We start from the raw sequence: 18,779 nt of genomic DNA on the forward strand, positions 1-18,779 counted from the left end.
AATATCCCAAAGGCCAAGTTAATAGCATGAAAAGTACATTTTCCAATTTGTCTGTTTTTAAATTTTATTTCATTTAATACTTTTCTTACTATTGAAAATCTTTTTCCTTTTGCTCGCTCCTCAGTCATTTAGGGAACTCTAACATTGGAGCCCGGTCGATATATCAGCATCTATAACAATCAATAAATGAAAACTACAAAAGTACAAAAAACACAAGAGAAACACCCTTCAAGCATGTTATCAGCACTGATGATGCATGCCTTGTCCACCAGAGGGCACTCTGTAACATCGTTGTTGGCATTAATGGCCTAACATATATACTGTCTATATAAAATCACTGACATTGGTCATTGGTTGAGTCAGGTTCTATCTGAAATACTGAAAAATATGCTTCTACGAAAATAACCCCACACAAGCAAAAAAAGATACCTACTACATGCATTTAAATGTGACCCCAAGCGCTCCTTTGCGAGAGGACCACCAGCTATTGCACAGCACAGCCACCAAAGCACATCCTTCTGGGAATACAAGCAGTTCGAACTGTCCCTTTACAGCAATCAGTCAAACTAAAGAAGCTGATACTTCCGAGGGGGCTAATCAGAGGAGGATTACAATGTTTCTATTAGACAGTTTTATCAGCTGTAGTGAGCAGGACACCAGACACTGGATGTCCCCGCCCCACAGTAAAAACAACATTCATTTGTCACTCATGCCAGGATACTAATGATAAGCAGGACAATTATGCCATTATACCAGTATGTAGGGGGGGGGAAAGGACAGGATGCAGGGGAAGAGTGTAAGAGGAGTACAGACAGTAGCCTTGGTGTGTTGCTGTGTTTAGGATTCTATCACACACATGACTACGCCTAATCCCTGAAGACTCCTTCCTTACTTAGGAAAAACTTCCTTCCATCCAGCTGACAGAAGAAGTGATATGTCTTTTCTAAAACAAATACAGGAAAAAGGAGAAAAAACAAACACTAACTCTAGTGAACTGCAAGAAAAAGAAAAGAAAAGAGAGAGCCAGGCAGCAGTATATGTTCTGTTTTGTGTAACTTAGAAAGCTACAACCATTACACTTGTATCCGATCCTCCTTTAAACTGGACATCAAACTTATTTAAAGAACCCCGGTTTAACTTGAGGGCTACTTCCAGAAAAAGAGACTATTACAGCCCCAAACCATTCACTTAACATACCACCAAATCAAAGCAACATGGTTTTAGTGGGAACTGGTGAGTGTGAGCTCAGGCTTTGCTGTACACAGCAAAGACTTTTTTTTTTAAGCTGCACCGTCAGCTTTTCTGCGCAAACTTCACACTGCAATATTACCCCGCTGCCCTCCTCACTACACTATGTAAATCCTAAAAACTGTGTAAACCTGTCACCAGGAGTTCCTGTTTAGCAGTGTAGCACTGTGTCATCTAATCTAGAAAATGGCCTTAAGACAAACAGCCAGCAGCCATAAATCTACATTTCAAACGCGAGTACACAGGAGACAATGTAAAGTGCTGACAAGTGTGGGTATTTTTAGGGCTCATCTCTATGCATCGAGTGACTGCAGTGTGTGTGTGTGTGTGAGAGAGAGAGAAAGAGAGAAAAAGTCAAAGATCAAATGCCAAGACAGAAGAGAGTTCACGTGCACATGTGTTCATGCTGGCAAGCCTGCGTGACTGCTAACGTCCACTTCTGGAAGGCAGTAAACAATCCAGGATTTGTGGAAATGTGTCAGCTGAAATAAATCTCCGGAGCAGCAGTAAACTGAACACACACGGCAGCAGAATGATGGAGAGTCCGCAATTAGTTTCTCGTCTGACACTGTAACTGCACTCGAGGGTTTCTGCTGGAATGTCAGATGAGGATGTTGGGTAGTTAAAAACAAAAGAAAGGAGTATTTATGGAAAAAAGACAATATAAAACAGCAGTTTACATGCTTTAGGTTTCTGTGGTTCAAAAGACTAAAACTAATCTAAATTCCAATCTAAAGAGACAAAATAGAGCTGTGTGGTGCAGTACATGATGCTGCTGTTCAGGTTTGCTGCAAACAGCAATGAGAACGCCAAGTAGTTGAGCAGAAGAGCCATAAGGAGAAGCACATTTTTGCCTTTCACATCCACCTGAGTGGACAAAAGATTTTTTATTTACTTTTGTTGAATTGTTAAAGTTTGTTTTTGTATTTATTATTTGCTCCCATCGTGTTAAACAACACAAGGACTGCAGATAAAAGAATAAAAACTTTTTTTTCCCTAATGTGACACTAATGTAAATATTAATTTATTGGAATAACAACTGCAATCCATCATAAACTGCTAAGTTAATGGTACTCTTAACCTACACAGTCAGCATTTTTGTTAAATTTCCTTCCTGACTTCAAACAGGATAAACTTTATTAATATGCTAGTTCTTTTCCAGCCTTACAGAACAAAAGCACTTAACCCCTTAATGCCACCGTGTCATCACTGTGATGATGTTAGGCATAGCCCCCACCCACCCCGCCATAAACAAATAAGCAAAAACAAAAAATTAAACTATAAATGACACAAATGAACTCACATATTCATACAGATCTTTTAATGCTAACGTCCTGCACAGCACTGTTGCTGTTAGACACTCACACTCTGTTGCTTTGTGTGTTTTTGTACTTATTATGTGTTTAACCTCTTCAGATTTTTCTGACACCACTGTTTTATCCTCTTTGTGAAATCAGCTGCTCTGGTATCAGTACCCTTGCCCCTGTATGCGACTTTTTAGATGCCAGCTATGAACGCGTAACATAACAATAACTTCACTTATCGAGATTAGAAGGTATCAACTTGATAATCATCTTCATGCGATTGCCAAAGTCAGTCTAGATTAACCCATACGACACGAAGATATCAGAGACCAGAAGCACAGACGTCACACTTCGGTGTCCCAAAACTTAAAACATTTTAGTGTTTGTTTCTAGAGACTGCACAGACTCCAATGGCAGAAGAAAAGAAGAAGATAAAGAGGAGCAATCTGTGATAAATGGCGTACACCGTGGAAACATGTTCAGATAACAGCAAGAGCGCAAAAGCAAAAAACAGAGCTACAGGCCGGCCAGCAATTACACAAGAACTACAAAACATCAAAAACAGCTAGCTTTGCTTCAAAGCTCTCGAGTTAAAACAATATTTCATTGTTAATTCATGCGAGGATTACACAAACATGATGTAATATAGTCTTTAGCTTTAGAGTTTCAGATTACCCTGGAGCCAGAGTAGCGGTTTCCTTATTTCTAGTCTTTAAGTAAACCAGTTATTGCCTGTTATCTCATTATTTGACAGATTTTACCGCACAAGTGGCATCAATCTTCTAGTAAAACTCGCTGTCACACAACTAAATACATACACACTTCAAAATGTCATATAATTTCTGTACCTAAGGACAATGTCAGCAAGATTAGAAAACCACTGTGTTAACCAGCATGTCTGATACAGGGTTTGTAATACATGACAGAAGAAATAGCCACAGTCAGTCTGACTATATTGTTTCCTTGCAGAAGCCCAAACGCCTGGATTGTTGGAGGGTATTGACTCTGAATAATCCTGCTTCCCTCTAAATCCTCATCCTCTGACTTCAAACACTGTGCAAAGACTTTCAATGGAATCTGGCATCCTCCCAACTTTCTCTCCTTCAGTCGGTCATTCTTCTTCTTCTTCACATTCTTTTTCACCCTCTGTCCTCCCCTGGATCAACTGTCCAGCCTTGAATCACAAAGCCAAGCTCAAATTCTGTGGGAATTTCGCAGAGAGGCCCCTGCGATGGTTTACACACACACACACACACACACACACACACACACACACACACACACTCTGGTAAGGGTGACGACAAAGAAAGGACGCCTGTAAACCCGGTGGACAAAGAGTCTGCTAAATGAAAGGTCCCACACAAGGTTCAGGTTAAAAAAGATTCGAAGCCCACTATTTGAGCTATTAAATCGTCATTCAAATCCAACCACGTCTCAGTGTATTCAATTTATGCAAGTATTCCCCGCACATTCATGTTTCAAGGTCCACCAGGTTAGCATGCCTTTACACCTTTCTAACCTCCCAGGTTTCCAATCTTTCATTCGCCCACATAAAAAGATGCACTCGGGGCTTTTTATATTTGACAGAAAGATTTGAGGCCGCGCATAAGTCCCCTTGCGTACAGGCTAATTGTTTGATAACATTGAAAGACGAGACCCAGTCTAAGGGCATGCTACTGATGGTACTGTGAAGCTGTTCTCGAGTTCACGGTGAAGTTAAAATACATCGTGGTCCCGCTCTTTTCAACGTGTGAACAGGCGATACCTTTCCTTTCATCACCTTTCATCAGCATTAAACACAAAGTACAGGTGTGGGAATGTCAACAGGATCCACCTATGCCAAACGCTGGAGACACAGATCATTCAGCATCACAAACTTCGGGCTTATGGTGCCGCTACACGAATTATCAGGGCATCATCTGCATTGCAGATTATCCAGTAAACAGAAATTTGGGGGGGGGGAATCAGTACTCCTAGTAATCATTTTGATGGGTATGACTTTATTCAGGCATTTGTCAAAGACGACAAATACTGGCAACCACCAGTGCTACCCCTCAGCCTCCTAGCAGACACACTTGTGGTATCAACTTGTCAACTCATCGTCTCATTGTCGAGCGGCATTACCAAGATTTTCAGAAAACTTGACCTCTGACTACCTCATTGGTCCTTTACAGCTAAAACAGACCAGACTTTTTCTAGAAGTTCCAATCTGCAAATCACCAAAAAGCACCACAAGAGGGCGATCATCACTCCAAGGAGGAAAAAAAGATCAGAAAAAAATATTACTTATTACTTAATATTAATAATTTTAAGTATTTCCCAGGATAACCGAAATCAGTGTTACATTGTTACAGTCATCAGGATTTCTCCAGAAGGGAGCATGACTTTATTAACAGACATGTCAGTGTGGAGGTGGAGCAAACAGTAAAATAGCACATGCATCTCCAAGACCTTCAAAATTGAGGGTGTTGGTTAAATATCACCACAATATAAAAGCCAGATGGAAATCTCCCCTTTTATTCTGCAGCTCCAAGTGCTGTTTAATAGCCAACACGGTTTCTGACGTGAAGAAAACAAAAAGGCAGCTTCTATCTGAGGCAGCCTGGTGTTTTTGAAAGCAACATGAGGAATGTTCATTTCCAAGACAAAAGATCCTAAAACGCAGGCTCCTATAAAAAGCAGCATATTTTTCCCTGACTGAGGCCGGCAGCCAATTTGTGACCAACATAGAAACTTTACTGGAAGCAAACACTGTGTTACTGTAGTCGCTGATGCAGTGCAGCTCGGAGCTGGTCGCAGCGCAATATCTGACCTTGGTAAGAAATTACTGAGAAATTCTTCGAGAAATGTGGATGGAAAAGGAGCTGTTAGTTCAGTGTGCTGGCTGCTCTGGCTCTGCACCTCTTTGCCCCGGCAATCACAAAGGAATATCATCACAGAAGAAGAGTGCCTACGCAAGATTAAGACTCCTGAAGCAACAAGTCAGCAGCACAGACGAGCGCTTTCTATACACCTATTAAATAAAGAACCATTTAATCTTAAAGAGTTCATTGGGTATTTTGAGGTAGAGCTGTTCATGCGTCGTAGTGTAGATTTAAAATGCTACTGAGAAACAGGCTGAGGTGGAAAAAGCGATTTACGTAAGTGATGCAGTTGTGTTTTATTACCATCATAACAAGTGCAGCCTGGCAAACTACAATCTGATTACAAAGGAGCACTGGAAAGAGCAGTAATTGCAATGAGTTAACCTCGACCCCACTGGCTTCACCTACAAGACAAAATAAATTAATAAAATAAGGATTTATGAAAAAGCCATTAGAGATTTGGACCTTAGCTGACCCTCTGATAATAAATACAAGCTGCGTTTTGTTTTGCATTACTAGCTCGGGGGCTCTAAAGATGGAAATGTCCAGCACCATTTTATATTTCAACTAGATTGCTATACAAGACAGGGAACAAATAATAATGTAGCACCTGCCTTTAGGCCCAAACACGCTTGATAAAAGAAAATGGGGCGTGGAGCTCCCCAGGGCCTGAGGCCCAAGGGAAGCTGCTCGGTTGGTAAATTAAACTCACCTCAAGGGGTTTTTGGAGGAGCTTATGGACTCTTATGGGCTTGCAACAGCCAAGTACATTAGAGGAAAAAGTCACAGACTGCTAATTACCTTCATGAATTCAATAATAACATACAAAACGAGCCAAACTAAGGGAGGAAAAGCACAACAGCTAGAGGCAGATATCCAGGATTGAATCACATCTAAACATACCAGAGAATATGTAAACAAAAATCACCTTACTGAGATTTTATTCTTCTCAAAATAGGGATGATTAATGTGGCTGAATTTTTCTCATTTTTCTGTAAAATCAATATTTATAGGCACACTGCATGAGTTAGAAAACTACAGATTGAAGCAGGATCCCCCTGGCAAACTCCAGTTGCTAAGGAAAAATGAATATTCCCAGTTGCCAAGTAATTGCTGGCTGTCACCAGTTGATATCAGTGGCAAAGACACTAAAACAGCAACCATTTGGAAACTGGTTGGCGGAAGCACGTTTTCCCCCCATCAACCTGTCACCACTGAACAGTCTCTAGCCCTGCATGACTTGGACTAAAGCAATCAATTCACTCACCAACCAGTTAGAGAATACACATTCTTCCTTGATGACCGGTGGCTTGCAGATGGGTCTCTAGGCCGGTGCAATCGGGACCTTAGCATTCCTGACTTCTTACTTTACCATCCTTAGATTCACCAAAATGAAATGTAATTTTTCAATCACATTAAAAATGAAAAATACTCTTTTTATCCAAATCAAGCTCAGGATCTTGTAGTTTCCAAAAGTGTTACCCAACCGAGTAATAATTTTACTTTACTTGAACAGAATTTATACACTGAAATTGTACTTCAAAAATCAAAATTAAACCCCCCAAGTTACAAATATAATGTGTAATTGGAAGCGATTAAAAGCAACCTTACTTCCCTCCTACTAAGAGCTCCTTGTTTGGCACAGAGCACATTTAACTAATTTGACAGCTGACCGCGGTCTCCTCTCAGTCAAGCTGTGGGGCCGCTGCCATTCAGCTGTGTTCCTTTTATCAATTCAAAGAGCAAAGGATGGGCAGTGGATCCTTTAAAAGCTGGTAAACAGAAACACAATTAGTATTTATGAGAGCAAATTGCAAGTCCTGAGAACAACAGGCTAGCTTTCCACTTCAGCGATACCAGCAGCCAGCCCTGCCTATTTAATGCTGCATTCATCAGCACCAGTGGAGTTCCTGACAAAATAGTAGCTTGCAATTAGAAGCAAAGGCTGACTGACTATGTCTGCTGGATTCCTGTGTCTCGTTTTTTTACCCAGCCTGGAAACCAAAATGACACACTGCCTGGAAGGAAGACCACAAGCCACAGAGTGTTAATGGTCACAACAGCTTCACGCCACAAACATTGATGTAAATTTATAACAGACGATCTCAGCTGTCTTATCAAGTGGTCATGTAGCATTCATTAAAGCTGGAAGATGAAATATGGCCTTTTCCCCTTCCTTGATTTACCAGCTGCAGTCCATATTTATTCATTCATGCTGTTTAAATTTTGATTTTTGTTATTGTGAAATACAGACTCTCTATCTTTAGATCTCGGTAAATGTACTATTGTCATAAATAAACTTGCTGTTTTTCTAGTTAGGACTTCTCTACAGTCAGAAGAGACAGTAAAAACCACTTTAATGACTGTTTGCATGGAGAAAGGAGATCATTCCTGAGCTAAAGACATACAGGAGACAGTTCAGCTACAATCAGGAAGGTAAAGAGGCATTAGCTGAGAATAATGACTGGAAAAGATTATAATGTATTAGATTATATGAGGTTGCTAAAGCAGGAGACTCCACATGTTTGATTTTCTCCTTCTCTCATTTCTTCATGCAACACCAAAGGGATTCGTATTTCCTCCAGGGATCAAACCAGGGACCTTTCACTTCTATATAAACCACTACAGTATAAAGATGGAAAGCACAAGCAGAACTGCCAACCTGGCTCAAATGTGCTTATTAACGTATCTTATGCTCTCTGATTACCCCATTTTATCTCGTGTGTTTAATGTACCAAAGTTCCTGTTGTCTTGAGAAGCTCTCAAAAATTATATTGCATTTAACAGCGACATACAACCCTATTCAGGTACAACACTATCATGAAGAGTGAGATGATTCGCCATATTTGATTCGCTGTTAAATATTCGCAATATTCGCAATATTTAACAGAAATAACAATATATAAAGTTTTGGTTACAGCAGCAGTGAGCAGTAGTGTGGGCTACGTAAACAATAGATTCCAGGGTTAAAATAAAACTTATTGCTTTATTTAAAAACTATAGCTGCAATTCTAACATTTGACTCTGGGCTTTATTTACCTGAAGGTCCTTTTGTGCTTTTCATTGGTGAACTCACTGCATGCGCTTTCACATGATTCGTGTGTAGGTGGTAGAAGCAGTTTTTGGCGTGTGAGCCTCGACTTATGCCGACCGGTAAACGTCATAATTTGCAAAGTATAGTTTTCTGGGGTGTGTCAGACGTTTTCGTGACCAACCCGAATTTGTGCTACAGAGGTAGAAACAATCTCCCAAAATTATCATGGCTGGACCTTCTCCTGTTTGATGCTATGCAGTTCTGTCTCGCAGTCTTAAAAAGTGCATGTAGTACTTTGTAAGACTGCAAACAGTCATTCAAGGGATGGAAAAAAAACAAACCAAAAAAACTACTGTACACTGTATTTTGCAACACCATGAATTATAGGATTTTACATCATCATCTGTATTTAACCTCATATTGCACAGCCTTAGTAAAAAACAGAAAAACAATAAAAACAGAAACCAAAAACAGACAAAATGAGACTGAAATATGACACAACTCTGTGTCCATTTTTGGAGATGTCTCCCTATTCAGCCTATATGCCCCTGTGCGGTCCAAAAAAAATCCAAGAGCATGTAGCTCAGCTGTGCATCAAATGCTGATTGGTTGACAATTTGGCCAGAACTGATGGCAGAGTTCACCAGGAACAAGAGTAGCAGAAAGAAAACCCATCAAATATCACATGAAAAGCTCAAGAGTATCCCACAGACCTTTTACACCAGAAACTTCGAGTTCTGCCTCCACCTGGCAACAGGCACTCTGTGCAGATAGACGAGCTGTCTGCTCCCTACGACCTGCCAACAGAGAGCCACATTAAGCCCAGCAGGGCCCTCATCCTCTGCCACGGTCAGCAGGCACCCGAAGACACTGCAGTAACAGCATACCTAGCAGCTGTAGCTTCATATTTAACAGACAGATGTGGATCAAATGAAAGAAAAAGCATGCTCCTCAGAACAAAACAAACTAATCTTTTGATCGTTCACAAGTACAAAGTGCCACCATTATCATTTGTAGGCCAACCTCTGTGATGTAGCTGCACTCACACATGTACAGTAGTGTGTCATCAGCACACACATAAATTGAACTCTAGAGGAACTACAACTGTCTGCTAGACCAGCAGGGAGTCATTACAAATTCCTGATGATATTATTTACACAAACAGTTCTCCAGCAGGCGCGATACAATACTCCACTTTTCAAATGCCCCAAAGAAAGAAAATCAAACGCTTCTCCTGGAGGAGAGCATTGCTCTCATCTGCTATCTCAGACTGCTTTGCTATGATTTCAGCAACCCGACTCAGAAACTCTTCTCAAGCATCTCAACAGCTGATTCATAGTGGGTTTTGTTTGAGGTTTATGTGACTCCATCCCCACGGGGAGCTGGGGATTGCACAGGTTGGTTGCCATGGATGTAAGACAAACCTGCGCGAGATGAAAAAAGATCTCCCCTGAAGCGCCGCTCAGCAGGCTGCATATTTGTGCGTTGTGTGGACCAAGTGCAGGAAAACCTCACAACGCTGAATGAAAACATGCAGTCCTGGGAGACTCGCTGACAGACCGGCAGCTGGAAGAGGGGGGGGGAGGAAAAAAAAGCGGAGAACTCAAAGGCCGTCAACTCCGTCTTTATTGTTTTTTTCCCTCCACTTCCTAGTTGCTCAGCAAACTTTTTTTTTGCTGTGAAATTACCTGACAGGCAGCAGTCAGGTTTGTTTAAGAATTAAAATGTTGTGAAAAAATTGTCTTCAGAAATGTAATGAACCATTCCTGCAGGATGAATTCTGCTTTGACGCACTGCTCACAATTAACAGCTCAAGAGCTCGTTTTCATTGTCTTAAACCACCAATTGTTTTCTTTTCCCCTCACAAAAGATGCCCTTGAAGATTTTTTTAAAGAATAAAAATACACCAGAGTTCACCAGGGGAAAAAAACAAAAATTTAAATAGCATTTTATGGGTGCCTTTTATTTCTCGGTGTCTCCTAAGTGTTTATCCAGCTACATTCCTCTAATTTCCTCATCCCCCTCTCCCTTCAGCAGCATCATATAAAGATGCCTAATTGAAGGCTTTGCACAGAACAAATGACCACATTAGCCGACCCCCTTTTAACTTGTGCTTCTTCCTGTCTGTGGTTGTAATGCATTAGACACTCTGCATGTTCTTTGTTGTCTCTCAAATTACAGTGCAGGCTGCCAATCATTTGGAGACTCCGTCTACCAGGGTTGTTTTTGCTCCACACCCCCACCCCCGGCTCTGGAAGATAAAGCTTGCCTGTCCATTTTTTTCTTTTTTTTATTATATACTATAAACATGAAGCAGAACAGCTCCACAGGAAGTATTGAGAGTAGTTTTTTCCCCAAAGATGCTATATAAGGTTGCTGGCTCTTTGCTTTACTCCCATTATAACCTAAAGACAGTTGAAAGAAGTCCCACACTCACACAAGACGAATGAGAAATAATTCATTCATATTAATTCAGCATCACTGAACATTCCCCAGATAGGAGCTACGGATTAAATGCTTGACTTGGGATTCTTTTATGTCTGCACATGAACTGCAAAACAGTTCTGTTTCCACTCTGTTAAGATCTTAAAAACCTGCCAGACATTTCTGTCCCTCCGTGCTTCCCATACATATCGTGCCACAGTGAGTCTTCTCAGTGTGACAAAGGCTCTTAAAGCATGTTCGCCAAATAGAACAATGCCACGTGGGTGGCTCTGGTGTGTGTGTGTGTGTGTGTGTGTGTGTGTGTGTGTGTGTGTGTGTGTGTGTGTGTGTGTGTGTGTGTGTGTGTTAAACAGAGTACTTAAGGCTGTGAGCCAAAAAGTCTGTGTCTACATTTGAGCAAATATCAGCTCTGATTAGCACAGGTTCACCTCAACAACAAGACAAACAACATTCAACAGGTGTTCAGAGAGGAAGTTAGGTTACAATGAACTAATCGTCTCTTTTTTTAATCATTTGCACTTTATTGCTTGTTATGTTATCTTTCGTATTTATGAGATATTATTTTCTAAGTAAACAGTAACTTTTAGAGAGTGATGTTTTGATAGGAGCAGTGTTTTTAGGTTTTGGTTTTGAACATACTTCAGATCCACAGACTGTACGTAAAACACAGACATAACCTCCTCAGTATCGCCCACCAGTCTGTAGACCTATTAATTATTAATTATTATATTGTTAATGTGGATGCTAAATTTAGTATTTAAAAACAATGCACGATAAGAGTGAAGTGTTGGTTTCATTCATAAATTATCATAATAACATTGGTTCAGGATCAATACTGCAACTGACCAATGGAGTTGTGTTAGCATTTAGTTAGCATTAGCCAAAGTTTGGCTAATGCTATTAAAAACAAGAGCACTCAGAGAGCACAGCTTCCCCAAAGGGTGTGATCTAGACCTGAGTTTCCCATAAATTCAACAAATTGTTATTCGTATCTACGATCACACAAAATTTTAACATGATATCTTACAAACTCTGGACACTACACAGCTAACAAACACACAAACAAACTGAACCAAATACATACTCCCTGCCTTCGGAGCAAGAACCATCACCACTAAACCAGCAGGAGTGATGTAACAGACTTTTATATAAATGCAGGCAATGTTCTTTTCTTTTTTTCCCTACACTGGAAAGCTATGAAATCACTGCAATGTGATTGGTCAGTTGGAATGTTGATCCTAGCATTATTATGACGATGCAGGAACAACACCAAATCAGCTTAACTCTTCACCCCTTACTAGGAGTAACCCTTGAAGCTCTTTTCTCTACAACAGAATGATGACAGAGATGAAACGTCATCAGTTAAAGCTGCCATGCCCCTAATAATTCAGACTTTTAGTGTTCATATCTTTCTAGAATACAACAAAATAATCCTTTGTCTGTCTATATATGTATGTTTGTCCGTGAGCTCCTTCCGCACCATTGGGGCCCTTTTCCAGGAAGCGCAAACTCTTCAACAATGTCTCAGATTTTAAAAACAAACTCTGACTTCATTGACTGTTAGATCGGCCACTCTGATCTTCCTGCTCCAGAAAGGCTAATCAGAGTTAGTTCAATCAACTCTGATCTAAGTGCACGCAGAAACGAAGCCACCATCATTGGAGCGTCAATACCAGGATTCACCATGGCAACTGGTAAATAAAGAGCAGAGCCTCCATTTTAATTCAGTGTACCGAGGAATATGGACGCGTGTTTATTGACCGTGATATTTACCTTAAAGAAAGAGGAATGACGAAAAAAGTCCTTTTAATTAGCTTGGTGCACTTCATCAAACAAAGTTAAATAAAAAGCATATTTTTACAATGTCTGCTGACATCGTTTGCCCATCAAGAAACTTCATTAGATGAAGAATTTTACATTTGATTTTTAAATCTAATTATTCAGCTGTAAACAAAGCGTAAGTGACAGAAACTGAAACAGATGTGATATCAGTTACCCAGATAGCAACAGACTGTGGGGACGGAGCCGCCCTTAAATGAAAGCTGTTTTTGCTCAAGTTTATGACCCTTTTGTTTTTTCAATAATTATTCAGTAAAGGTTTAATGTACTAATGGGCTGTAACAACCTCTTTATTTTATTTTATTTATTTTATAGAGGATTGCATTATTTCTGACATTATTACTGGACAGAAATGCTTAATAAGACTAAGAAAAAAACGTTTTAATGGTTTCCAGTGTATGCATTTATAACCTGATCTAATATCAGGCTTCACTATCAGACACTGGCTCTCTTACAGTCATGGCAGAGATGTTTTACTGAGTTACTGGTAGCCTAACAGTAAGCATATGTAATGAGTGTGTTATACTTACTAAAAATATATTCACAGCAGCTTTCCAAGTATGTTATGAAGGTCAATTTGCAGTAAAGGAAAACATGTTGTAAGAAATATAATAACAGAGCAGTCTACATCTATACTTTAAATGAGAAGATCATGTCAGGATAAAGTGAGCTGCTATGAATGATGATGGGATGAGCTCGCACAGTCACCAGAGTGAAAATGGATCCAGGCCTGATCTGATCTGAATCCATGATCCTTATCAGTTTTGTATTCCTCTTGCCGTGCAACCAGACTCCAACAAAGGGATGGTTCAATGATCCATTATAGGGCCAACGATAGCTACTTTCAGGCAGATCTAGTTCTGGGTTGACCCAGTGAGGCTGACTTAGGTGATTTCAGTGGAAAATATGTTGAATTTTGTTAATAATTTGATAACTCAGTCTGAATCTGTGAGTACATGTCAACAGGAAATGTAATCGCCTGACTTGCTTTTAGTATTTATGCACCTATAACACCTTATAAATGCACCTTATCATTTTAATTTAATTGACTGGTACTTATATAGCAATTTTCTACTCACTCTCAGTCTATTTATGTCTAAGCACTTTTATCTAAAATTCGTGCGCACACACTCACACTCAGATGGATGCATCAGAGCCACTTGGGCTTCAGTATCTTGCCCAAGGATGCTTCAACATATGGAAGGAGGAGCCGGGAATTAGTTGTTAGAGGACCCGCTCTACCTCCCCCTCCACCAATTTCACAAGAATATCTAATATGTAATATCTATATCTGCAAAAGTTGGATTTCCCTAGCAACCACCTAACACATCTAATACACCGTTGTTGTTGTTGTTGTTGTTGTTTCCTTTTCTCTGTTATTAAGTATACCTGCCAATCGCCGAAAAAAATACTGCAGCATGGACATGTACTAATGTTTGAAATGGGCACATCATTAATAGAAAGAAAGAAAGAAATCACTCTCCTTAAAGCTGTCACAAAGAGCGAAGTTAGCAATTTGTTCCAGACTATAAGCATATTTTTTTCTCCTCTAGAGTTTGACTTGCTGGTATTGACTCGGTTTTACATCCTGCCTCAAGTGGCCACTCAAGGAACTGCAGTTTTTGGCGGGAAATAAACAGATTTGTCAGATGTCAGAGATTCAGAAACGTTCATTTTAAATGACGTTTATTAAGAAGAAACATTGATGGGAACCATTTCTTTTCATTTAATTTTATGACCTTTAGTTTTCAAAGCTATATATGATAATCAGAATATTAAGAATGAAAGAAACAGCTTCATCTGTTGGCAGCCCTGATTTAGTCTGAAATATAAAAACATATAAAGAACCCAAACAGCTCATCAGCTTTGCATAATGGTGTAATATGTGAAATATTCAGTAACAATGCAGCTGTGACTCTAATATTCTGAACGTCTGTTGCCACTTGTATTATTCAGCCTGGATGCTGGAAGCAGTCGCCGCTGTTTGTTGACTGATGCAAGCTGATGTTGACAGGGATCTCTGTTTAGTTTGGCACAAGCTCACTCTGGCTGCCTTTCCACAGACCAAACTATGAGAGTGCTGCTTATTTTCAAGCAGCTACTGGTTACCACAGCTGACCCCGGAGTCCAGAGGCTTTAAGGAGACCTCTGGAAGAATACACAGATTGACATTTAAGCAGGAGTCTAAATGCAATTTTTGTTTTGTCATAAAAAGAGCAATAGCTTGATCCTGCTAAATATGTCTGTGTGATTCATGTCTAATGTGATCCCTCTGTGCCACAGGGCTCCGATGTCCTTTATTACACTGAAGATGGACACAATGGTTCATTTTTAGTTTGATCCCAGGTTCCTGCAGCTAAAACTCCTCACTAGATTACCAAATGTACAACACATTGATGAGACTGTTATTAAAAACTCCATAACTGAGTGAAACTTTAACATTTTAGTGCCACGGGGAGTATAAAGCAGCTGCTACAATCCTTACACTTTCCCAGTGTCAGCAGTTTTAACTGTTTCAGATGTGTCATCCTTCATAAACTTCTGAAGAAAGGCTACAGTGTGTGCTTTCTTTCAACTTTTCAGCCTTGAAAAAGACACAAGAAACATCTGATGACAAAAACAGGGCAATGCCCCTGCAAACCGCGACTGAAACACTGTGATCATGCAAGTCACTCCTATAAATCTCTGGAGCGTCGGGGGAGGATAACAGCACGCCTTTTTTTTTTTTTAAACTGAGAGACATCATTAAACTGAAGTGGCTTAATTGTATGTCTGAAATTGTACATTTAAGTCATAAGCTCTAAATTTGTTGCACACGCATTCAGCCATTGTATGTCGGCTATCAGCCGGAGTGAAGGGAGAAAAAGGAGAGCGTGCAGAGCGAGGCAAGTTGCTACCTGTAAGTCATTGTTGAGTGAAAGGATGGAGAGGAATGAAAAACAACACAGTGATGGAAGGATACATCAGTTCCTTTAAGATGCGTTTATGATGAGACAACTACCAAGGCCAGCACTCCGAATTCGAGATTATGCAACAGTTTTGATTTATTCCCAGGCACACACACCTGACAGATATTCACCCCTACACACGGCCTCTCTAGGCTCTAACAGAAACAGCCGGCATATCTAATCTGAAGATCGCATGGTAGCTGTAAGGAGGACAGAAACTCTCTGTCTGCTCTGATGTGGAGTCTTACTGCACGCAAACTGACTCACCCCCTGTTTTGACAGCCCCCTCACAAACCTTAACTCCTTTAAGTATACTTCAGCTTGAAAACATGAGAAAACATCTACGCACATGTTATAACGATAAACATTTGAACTCAGCGCGTGCTTACGAGCACGACGACTGAACAAAAAAGAAAGAAGTACCCACCTTGAAAAGCGGCCACGTTGCGCGCTATGAGAAACTTCAGGCTGGAGCTGGACGTCTGGAGAAGGTTCTGGATGTCTCTCCGGGCTGCCACCTGGTACCTCTCCTCCATCTTTTTGGTGCAGCATGTGGAGTTCTTGGAAACACACACCTGAAGGTCTGAACCTAAGATTCATCAACACTACATGTTAGTGAAGCTTTAAGCTTTACGGATTAAAACATGATAAAGCTAAAACGCACAGAGGGGAAGTTGAAATCTTTTGCCATCTTGCTTTCAGATTTAAGGGATTTGACAGCCCACGCTACTATTAACACATGGTCACAGACGTAAGACATAAATTACAGGAATTGCAGCCATTTTTTATTTCCAGAGGCTCAACTTTAATTAGACAAACAAGCACGATTTTAAATATAAGGACTGTTTTTAGTACTTGATGAAAATCCTTTGCGGTCACTGTCTGCCTAAAGTCTAGATCTCGTGGACATGTAAGGCCTTTACTGCAGCCACCTTCAGTTGCTGCTTGTTTGTGAGTCTTTCTACCTTCAAATTTGTGTTCATTAACTCAAAAGCATGTTGCATCAGGTTCAGATCTGGTGACTGACTTGCCAATTTAAGAATATCCCATTTATCTTTCCCTTTTCTTTAGCTTGAGAAACTCCTAGGCTGTTTTTGCTGTTTGCTTTGGGTCATTGTCCATTTGTACTGCAAAGTGCTGTTTGATCGGTTTCGCAGTATTTATCTGAATCTGAGCTGAGAGTAAAGCCCTGTACACTTCACAATTCATCTTGCTGCTTCTATCAACACTCACATCATCAATATCACTAGTGGCTGTTCCACTGACAGCTGTACACGCCTATGCCATAACACTGCCACCATGATGTTTGACAGATAATGTGTTATGTTTTAGATCGTGAGCCGTTCCTCTCCTTCTCCATACTCTTCAAGTTCATCTTGGTTTCATTTGTGGCCTCTTTGAGTTGTTTTCTGGCAAATTCTAATCTTGCCTTCCTGCTCTTGAGAGTAACCAGTGGTTTTCACTGTGTTGTAAACCCTCTCTATTTACATTCATGAAGGAGTGTCTTGATTGTAGACCTCGACGATGATACGCCTACCTCCTCGGGAGTGTCCTTGACTTTGTTAGAGGTTGTGATTTTGATGTCTTCTGTGGTCTTTTGGGCCTTTTGGTGCTTCTGAGCTGATCAATGTACCAGATTGCTGATTTGCCCTATCCTAAAGTTTTTTCTCTCTCTCTCTCTGATAGGGTTGTTTTGTTGTGATGGCTTCTTTCACTGTCAACAGCATCACTCTGGGCCACATATTTTAAATTGCAGCAAAAAGCTACAAAATAAAAATTCCACACTTTAGATACTAAACTTTAAATGGTGTATCTGCTTCATTTGTCATACAGTAACAAGGGAACAGGACCCAAACAGCCACAAAAAGGCTTGTCGGTCATCTGTCTAATTACTATAGTGCCTCTGAAAATGGGGGACTATGCACAAAATATCTCATAATTTCGCAAAAAGTTAAATCTTTTTTGCAAAACCCCTTGAATTTAAACTTTAAATCTGCATTTTATTCACATATTAATTGTTTGATTTAAAATCCCCTGCAGTGATGTTCAGAGGCAAATCCACAAAAATTGTGTCTTTGTCCAACAAATTATGGACCCGTCAATGGAACTTTAATTCTATACCAAAACATTTCATCTTACGGCCTTCATCTTGGTCCCTGAAGAAGATGTTGCTGGACTTCTGACTTGGAGGTTTTTTTATTAATTGACTTCTCCTTCATGCAGCTTAAGTTGGGTTAAAGTTGTGCCAGAAACCTATGCTTAGGCTGGACAGTGACCTCAGATGTGGCTGATGATGATGTTAAATTTTGCAGATATGTGGTCTGAAAACCAAAGTATTGGATGAATACATCGACGAAATGTGCTAAGCCAACAATTCATGTGGTGAAGAACCAAACTGCGGGGCAGTTCAATAGCTCTTGAGGTCCATTTCAGCAAATCTCATGCATGTCAAGCTGATGGAGGTGCAATAAGATGTCAGATTTAGTAATCTTCTGGGAACCATAAAGACCAAACATTTCAGTACAATACTTTAATGTGCACTAAAGCAATGGATGAAACTAGACCACAATAGAGACACATCAACAGGATGGATAAAAATGCATGTGCGCATGATAAACATTTGAAAACCTACTGATCAAAACTCTAATAAGAAACAGCCTACATATGTGAAGCATCAACAGCTTATCCTGAGAATTATTTCAAAGCCAGCGGACATTCGTCAAACATTGGTTAAGAAGACATTACAACAAGGCTTTTCTAGCAGTGCACAGGTTGATAAATGCTTTGCTGAAGCAAGAAACCCAAAACAACGAGATCTGGAGGTAAGATCTGCGTCAAAGCGTTATCGTCTCACTCAACTGATGTCTTGAATATGCCACTGCTGCAAAACACAAGCAGTCTTCCCACATAAGGGACAATCAAAACATCCTCATAGAGCCCTAAAACTCTGCAACAGCCTTCCCGACATGCCTAGGCAGAGTGTGCTGAGCTGTTGCCAGAGACACTATCAGTGCGCTGCGAGCTTCAAGAGTGAGGGGAGGAGAGCAGAGCAGGCGATGGCACACGTGGAGGAATTCAAAGTCTTCCTGATAAGACG

General features: G+C 40.3%; 1 protein-coding gene across 1 annotated transcript in view; it reads right to left on the reverse strand.

The window, feature by feature from the left end:
* The window catches only part of gpc5a (glypican 5a), a 163,732-nt gene that overhangs the window by 142,391 nt on the left and 2,562 nt on the right, over positions 1 to 18,779 (reverse strand). The window contains exon 2 of the mRNA XM_005932695.3: positions 16,110 to 16,271. Within this exon, the coding sequence (XP_005932757.1) occupies positions 16,110 to 16,271 (162 nt within the window). The remainder of the gene's footprint in view (positions 1 to 16,109; positions 16,272 to 18,779) is intronic.

Source organism: Haplochromis burtoni, unplaced genomic scaffold, assembly GCF_018398535.1.
Source record: "Haplochromis burtoni strain Fernald_Lab_line unplaced genomic scaffold, NCSU_Asbu1 Contig_161, whole genome shotgun sequence".
Lineage (NCBI taxonomy): Eukaryota > Metazoa > Chordata > Actinopteri > Cichliformes > Cichlidae > Haplochromis > Haplochromis burtoni.